Below are 8,235 nucleotides of genomic sequence, written 5' to 3'. Positions count from 1 at the left end.
ATTCTAAGAGGAAGATTTTGTGACATGCATCATAACTCAAATGAATTCACAAAACGGAAATGCCTCGTCCCTCAAGCATGATCTCCAAGTTTACTCAAAGAAACATCTGTCTTCCTCTCACAACTGAAAGAGTAAGGAGAAGAGAGAAAAACAGGGTGAGATAGACAGAGACAGACTATTCTTTGCACCCACAAATAAGATTGAGAGCACTTTGCCCTCACCACATCTGGGGCAGAGACAAGACTAGCTCTGAAATACTGAAGCCTGTGATAATCTCAGATCTGACCCATTATTTCTACATATTTTGGTGTCCTGTAATAAGAAGGCACAAAACTCTGGCTATCTCTTTTTAACTTGAACCTAAAACACTGTGTTAATATTAAAGAAAAAGAATGTGTTGAGATTAATGCCTCATCTAGCTCAGAAATTCTTGAAAGTAAGGATCTATGCATTCTTTCTTTGTTTCTCTGGGGCCTCCAATGGAGCCTGGCACACACAAGAAGCTTAATAAATACTAAACTATCTCGTGAGTGTTTGTGGTTTAGTTGGCTATGCACCAGGATAATAAATCACTGACTAAAATTAGGATCAATCAAGTTAAACAACTGAGATCCTGGCATGGAAAATCCACTAGCCATGCAAGGTAATCAGTGCCAGAGCTATCTTTGAATTCCGTTCAGGACTGGGGAAATTTTCTTTAGGCTAAACTAGATCTCAAGAATAAAAAAGAATTCCCACTGGGCTTTAGGCTAGACCTGAACAAGATGTGTCCTATTACACATGTAACCCTTGAGTTAGAAAGAGCATCTGAGGATCCAAGCACCCTTCTCTGTAGGGTGGGGGCTATTTAACCTTTGGGTTTTACTTCTTTTTCACAGAAAGATAAAAATAAGACTAAACAGTCTCTTTTAAAAAACTATCTTTCACCGACTATTGTTCTATGTTTATTTGTGGCAGGTGATGTCTCAAAGGGAACAATATATGCCGAAGTTTCAAGAAGTGATCATCCCACAGAGTCCAAACTCTATGACGAAATCCCTGAGTCCAAGGTGACCTGATGCTTCTCATGAATACACCCTACCATTACCACCAGCCGACTAGGAGTCTTGGGCAACAATTGCTCTCTATTTGCCGTTGCATAGAAAGAAGCTATAGCCAAGAATCTCTAGGAACAAACCAAGAAACACTATGCTAAGGAAATGATGCCATGGATCTCCCCATGAAAGCAAACATAGTCCATTGTCTCCTCATGTCTCCTCCATGGCATATAAGACCCTGAGTTTTATATAAAGGCCTAGCTGTGGGTTAGATGTGATTTATGTCTAAGAAGCTCTCCCTAGAGGAATCAAACAATGAAGGAGTCCTTACTCTGAGATGAGGGATGCTAAGGGGTTTCCAACAGGGCAAAGTCATTGCTAAGGTTGTACCAAGGACACATAATAGACACCCTTGAAGTACACTAGCTAGTCAATCAGAGGCTTGTTTCCTCAGACTATTCATTTGACCCACACCTTTTGTCTTTTGTCTGCCTGTTGTGCCTCACCTCCACCAAAGATCACCTTCTGTGTCTACACAAGCCTGCTCCCTTGGGGTCTCTAAGGACTGACAGGAGACACTCAGGTTTCTCTGGTTAGTTTGACCATGCACTTGAACTGTCAGGGATGCTAGTAGAGATTCATATAACTCACAGAAAACTAAACTCATAACTGAGCAAGACTCAGTCTACACTACACAGAACCCTCCTCTTGGCTCTTGGAGGTTCTTTGCTAAAAGGCTGTGTCCAACTGCCACCCATTCATCCTTATCTCTACCTTAACCCGATCCAAAGCTGGATAGAAAAAGAGCTGATGCTGGAGGCTATACAGTAAAGTTGGATCAGGAATGTGTGGTGGAGAGAGTGGAATTAGAAAGGTTTGTCTTCTGCAATCACACTGAGGAGAGAGTATTTCTTTTCCAGGTGATGTCCCACAAAGAAAAGCCAATGCACACCATTTACTGCTCAGTGCAGCTTTCTGAGAAGGTAAATCCTGTATGGCTTTTTATCTCTCTCTTTCCATTTGTTCTATCCACCCTGATGTATCCCATCCATCAATATTTGATTGAAAGTCCAAGTCTCCTCAAGGTGATGGGAAAGTTGTTCACAGCGTCCTAAGTACCAGATCACGTGAGGCATTAGTAGGGATGAGATGCCAGCTGTTACTTGTCTCTATGTGGGGGGAAAACAGAATTGTTGGAGAATAGAAAGCACTAAGACTAAACTAGGAACAAATGACACAGCCTGGGTGTTGCTGGAAGCCTAACAATTGAAACCAATTTCAAATACCCCTATTTCCTTCTCCTTTTCTTTTCTGGGCTAAGAAGTTCTCTGAGACTCCCAAATGGGGTGGCTGGAGCAAAGGCAAAGGCAAAGGACTCACTAAAGGAAATAGCCTTGCCATCCAGATTTTCCCAAGCACAGGGGAAATCTGAGACATCACCCTGTGCCATTTTCTTAACTCTCCTGGTACCTCTTGGGACTGGATTTACCCAGCCACACCTTTCAGCCAACATGTTTTCATATTTCCCTCCTTTACACAGGTGCAGAAAAACAGCACAAAGGATGACAGCCCTCCCAAGACTCTGGGTAATGAAATTGTCGTCTAGGTGAGCAGGCAGAATTCTCCCACTGAGAACCGAAGTTACAACCAGTGATAAGGCAGGTGTCCTGGAGACCTAAACTTCCTTTGGCTATCCCTTATCAGTGCATTGCAAATCACCACATCCAAACACACAATCAGAGCAGGAAACCTGATGGTGGGCATTGCTGGTACCCAGATGGACTTATGGACACTTGGCCTTACTTTTCAAATCCTTTCTATGTGAACGGCAAGAGATTCCCTAATATGATGCCTCCCAAGCTTCATAACATCACAGAACATATAAAAGTTATTTTTATGGCACACTGGATGAAATTATCAAGATTGCTCATGTTTAAAAAAGACTGGAGATAGCTGGAGGTTTCTCATGTCTAGATGTAGCATCACCATCCAACAGCTGTGGGGAGATACCACTCAGTATTTTGGACACCTAGAACACATCACAGCATACCAGCTAGATATTCTGTGCAGATTCCACATGTGTAAATAACCCTAATACAAGGCCTCTACCAGTTGCTACAGTACCTTAAGCAACTTAGGAAAGACATCCTTGGAGGATAAGTAACTCCTCATTTGAATGCATGGTATGGTAAGCGAAGTGTAGGCTACATGGCAACCCCTACTCATTCCTCAACTCAGGAACCATCATGCAGGACACAACTGCCACTATTTTTTAGCCCAAATATAGGTGGCTGTGCTACCTGGAAAGCTGTGAGTTGTGGCCCTAAGTCAGGCAGATACATTCTCTAAGTGTAGCATTATAATATGATCTTTCTGTAAGGACTAAGACTGCTGTAGATCTTCAGAAGCCTCAGAAGATTTCCTTTCTGGCCAGGCTTTCCTTCCCTGTATATTACTTCAGTCAGCATCAGCAAGAAGACACCATGCCCAAGAACCTTTCTCTCCAAAAGGAATTGGCCAACTACATTGCTGATGCCCTGGAGAAGTGGGTGCAACTAAGCCATCAAAACAAGAGATCTTGAATATCGCAGTCATCCACATATTAGGGAACCTGAAAGATGACAATGCAGCTGGTAAAACTAGGTTCCTCCCAGCTCCTATGTTTCAGCTAGCTCAGAGAGGCATAGGGTTCAAGCTAGGCTTGAGTTCCTTCACCCCAGCACCCCTACAAACTCAAAACCAGCTGACTAGTCACGAGGAAGAATCCTCTAGCTAAACAGGACAGCATGTGATCATTTGAGGACATTGTTGTCTTTTGTGTCAATCATTACCAGCTAAATCTCCATGCCCATGAACAATCCCAGGCTGCCCAGCCGGAATGAGCTATGTTTAGGTATAATAAAATTGTGTGTCTCACAAGGGTCTTCTTGGGCATTTGAAAACGTGAGAGGTACTGCTAAATTGTTCTCTGAAAAGGTTAAATTGACTTTTATTTCCAATAAGTGTGCTGGTGTCCATATATCCTCACTCTGCCTATCTGACAGAGCTTATTTTTCTCCTGTATTATAACCATCTGTAAGTGAAATGCAGCTCATGCCCAAACACTTATTGATGACTGTATTCATTCTGTTTTGAAAATCTGTTGATACCTGTCAGGTCCCAAAGAAACCTGGGACAAATGGATAACTGAGGTTCCTATTATAATGTACAACAAAGAGCACACTGGCCAGACTCACTCAGTACCTGTGGCTCCTCTCTGCTCTTCTCACCCCCCCCATCCTAACTCTCTCCAGTCCAGGAGCACCACTTCCCTTCCCCAAGCTTCTGATTCCTATATAACCCAGACATTTGGCAATTGCTCTCTCTTGGTTATTCTCATTGTGTGTCTGTCTCTCTATAGCTCTGTCTCTCTCTGTCTCTCTCTGTCTCTCTCTCTCTCTCTCTCTCTCTCTCTCTCTCTCTCTCTCTCTCTCTCTCTCTCTCTCTCTCTGTCTCTCTCTCTCTCTCTCCTTCCTACTCTCTTGGTCCTCTTGGCCCTCTCTCCTCTCTCTTTTCTTCCTCTCTCACTCTACCCTTCTTTCTCTCTTTTTGTGGTCTGGTCCATTCTGCTGGTTGTGTTCAATCTGCTACTAGATTCTTCCAAATGCCTCTGGAAGTACTCTCTCTCTCATGTCACAATAAAAACCTTCTCTCCTTCTCCTCAAACATGCCTAAGAGCAATCATGTCCTCATGTTCATTCAATACCTTCTGTTCATTTCCCTATTTGTTTGTTTACAAAGTGTTCTCTTATAAGAATTCTCACTATATGGAGGAAACAGCATTCAGAATGCTTGAAATTGTCCAAGAACAAATTTAATAAAAAGCTTTAAAAAGTAAAAAGAAGAAGAACAAGAAGAGGAGGAAAAGGAGGGAGGAGGAGGGGGAGGAGGGAAGAAACAGAAGCAGAAGTAGAGGAAGAGGAAGAAGAAGAGGAGGAAGAAGAAGGAGGAGAAGGAGAAGAAGAAGAAGAAGAAGAAGAAGAAGAAGAAGAAGAAGAAGAAGAAGAAGAAGAAGAAGAAGAGAGGAGGAGGAGGAGGAGGAGGAGGAGGAGGAGGAGGAGGAGGAGGGATCCATAGAGCATTCTAGCACCAATTACTGTTTCTAGGGCAAGGACCCAAAATATAAGATGACCATTATATCTTGCTGCTATGGATGATTGATTGATAAATAAAACACTGATTGGCCAGTAGCCAGGCAGAAAGTACAGGTGGGACTAGCAGAGAGGACAATTGGGAGAACAGGAAGGAATAATTGTTTTGTTATATGTAATTTTACTATGTTAAAGTTAAAACCTTCCTTTTTGGAAAAAAAAAAGGGGGGGAGTGTTATGGATGATTGATTGATAAATAAAATACTGATTGGTCAGTAGCCAGGCAGGAAGTATAGGAAGGACTAGCAGAGAGAATTGGGAGAACAGGAAGGCTGAGGAGGAGACGCCAGTCTGCCGTCCAGGGAGCATCATGTAAAGGCAGCAGGTAAAGCCACGGAACACCTGGCAACATATAGATTAACAGAAATGGCCTGAGTATAAGTGTAAGAGCTAGACAATGGTAGGCCTGAGCTAATGGCCAATCAGTTTAACTAATATGAGCTTCTGAGTGATTATTTTAAAAAAAGTTATGGGGTTCGTGGGGCTGGACAGGACTGAAGAAAACTCCAGCTACATCTTGCCCTTGTCTAACTGAAGAGACAATTCCAGCACTGACACTAACTACATCTAAATCCTAAACTGTAACATGAGCTAAAACAGGAAAGACCTAATGGAGGTACAAGGCTAAAGCCAGACCTCAACACATAGAAGGGAATGTGATAGAAAAGGCAGGAGACAGAGGGACTCCAAATGAGGGAAGCAGGAAAACTAACCAGAGGTCTGCCCCTGTGGGATGCATTCTGGGACCCTCCTCAGATACACCACACATGGTCTCAAGCTCCTTGCTCATTTGTAACACAGTGCCTCAGCCAGGATATATGCCCCCACCCCAGTCTGTTTACATGTTCTCCAATTCCTACCTCAAATGGTACACCCCTTCTATGAAGCTTCCCCGGTATAAACAATGTGCCCACACACAAAAAATTGAAAGGTTCTACACAGTGCCCTCTAGTGGAAAGTGCTGGTGAGCCAGGATGATCCCTCTTCACAAATATAAGGCTTCATCAGGGACTCAACTAAGTAAATGAGAAGTTGCAAATCATGCTCCCCAAATAATGGAAAACTTGAGCTATTTAAAATATTTTTAATCTAAAAAATCCATAAACTAGACATCCCACCAAAAAAAAAGAGTTTGGCTGAACCTCCTTGGAAATATGACTACAGGCATGAAGAAGCCCGTGTGGTCTGGGCTATGTCAACAGAATCCAGTCTTAGCTAAAACCTCTTGAGAAGAAATGATGAGTCACAGTTTCTTCCAAATTTATACCTATTTTTCTGTTTGATGTTTTCCTGAATTTCCCTTAATTTGTATAATTTTCTAGAGAACATGGTCTCTACTGGGTATAAATGAAGCTTGAAAAACAGAAGAAAACATGAATGATAGGAAATGTGGGCTCTGACACTGGAAAACCTAAATCTAAAACCTAGTTTCCTAGTGACCTTGGAGCAAGTCCCTTTAACCTGTGCCTTGGCTTGCCCATCTGTAAAATGGAAGTAGCTAACAGTACCTACCTTAGCAGGGTTAGTTGTGAGCATTAAGTGAGGTGTTACTATAAGAATGTGCCAGAACACAGTAAAGCCCTGGGTCCTATTAACTAAGGCTATTTTGTTACAGGCCCATCTAGTCCTTCTGTCATGCACACACACCAGTCTACTTACCTACTACTACGCCTGTCTCCTCAAAGAGACAGAAAGGACAAGGGCAATATCTAAGCAATAATTAAAATGAAATGCTGTATTTTGTAAAGTAGAAATTAATTCTTCTAGTTTGCACTAAGACTAAGGGGATAAATACATTGGCAAAATCAGAAATCTGGGAGGACAGGAGTCGGACGTGAGATTTCATGCATTTGCACCCTGACACACAGCCTCCAGTTACCTGCTGTGGGTCCCTAAGGCTTGACACTTGGCCTCAGATGTAGTACACATCTGGCATTTTTGCATAATAGATGGATCATCAAACCTCTGTTGAATGAATATTTGCACAGACTATTATTGTAAAGCTACTAGAAGTATATCAATGCAAATATATTGGCATGTTAACTCCATTGTACTGTAGTCAACCACACAACTGCTCTCTTGGCAATGCCTATCAAACCAAAGAAGCCTGTATAGAGCTCTTGGCTGCATCTGAGCAGAGATACTTTCATATCAAACAAGAGAGCATAGTCATATGTGTTTCCAGTGAGTTTTTACAAAATGAGGGGAATAGTGTGTGTATTTCCACCATTAACATCATAAGAATAACAGGAACAGAAGAGGTAAGAATTTGCAGGATTATACCGCACTGCTTAATGCTTGCTAGTATGAGAAGCCTTTGAGATTTTTCAAAATACATTAAAGTGTTAAGATGTTTTGACAAATAACAGTTAGTAGAAGTCTTGACCTCTGACCCAAGGAAGCAAAATAACGAGCGAAGTATTATCTGAGGATTTCAGACCTTGAGAGGTTTACTTTACGAATACATGAAGAAATGCATGATGGCAGTAAACTTTTGCTGGATAATGGTGCAGTGTGTTCTCAACAGCCCTATATAAGTCTCTGGGTATAGATGGGTCCACCCTCCAACCTCAACATGGCTGTCTTTGAAAGTGGGAAACTGAAACATGTCTTTTCTTATAAGTCATCTGTCACTTCTTAAACATTCACCAGTCTCAATGCTTTCACTTTTGTTTATTTCCAGCCCTGATCTACTTGTAGATGTCAAAAGTCACCCCTAACTTAATGTGCCCCAAACTGAACTGAGAGTTCCTGACCTGCCCACCTTGTGCTCCTGTTTCCCCTGTGCTAGGTAGTGGTCCACCATAAGCATAAAGACTCACAGTCACTCAGTGCACAGCATGTGTCCTTCTCTGTGCTCTTTGGCATGTAAATCACTTAAAGCTCTTGAGAAACAAGAAAACCATCTGTTCTCTGAAGCAGATGCATCATCCCGTGTCATGGATTAAGAAACTGGAGTCACAGAAAGGTTAAGCCACCCATTTAACTGAATAGGCAAAATCTCAACC

The 8,235-nt window shown here is 42.2% G+C and overlaps 1 protein-coding gene across 1 annotated transcript in view; it reads left to right on the top strand.

The window, feature by feature from the left end:
• Positions 1–3,956, top strand: part of Cd84 (CD84 molecule) — a 38,452-nt gene extending 34,496 nt beyond the window's left edge. The window contains exons 5-7 of the mRNA XM_036202442.1: positions 958–1,049; positions 1,958–2,020; positions 2,578–3,956. Of these exons, the coding sequence (XP_036058335.1) occupies positions 958–1,049; positions 1,958–2,020; positions 2,578–2,643 (221 nt within the window). The 3' untranslated portion in view covers positions 2,644–3,956. The remainder of the gene's footprint in view (positions 1–957; positions 1,050–1,957; positions 2,021–2,577) is intronic.
• Positions 3,957–8,235: the final 4,279 nt, after the last annotated feature.

Source organism: Onychomys torridus, chromosome 11, assembly GCF_903995425.1.
Source record: "Onychomys torridus chromosome 11, mOncTor1.1, whole genome shotgun sequence".
Lineage (NCBI taxonomy): Eukaryota > Metazoa > Chordata > Mammalia > Rodentia > Cricetidae > Onychomys > Onychomys torridus.
The sequence above is the reverse complement of the archived record's forward strand: the minus strand, read 5'-3'. Positions and strand labels throughout refer to the sequence as shown.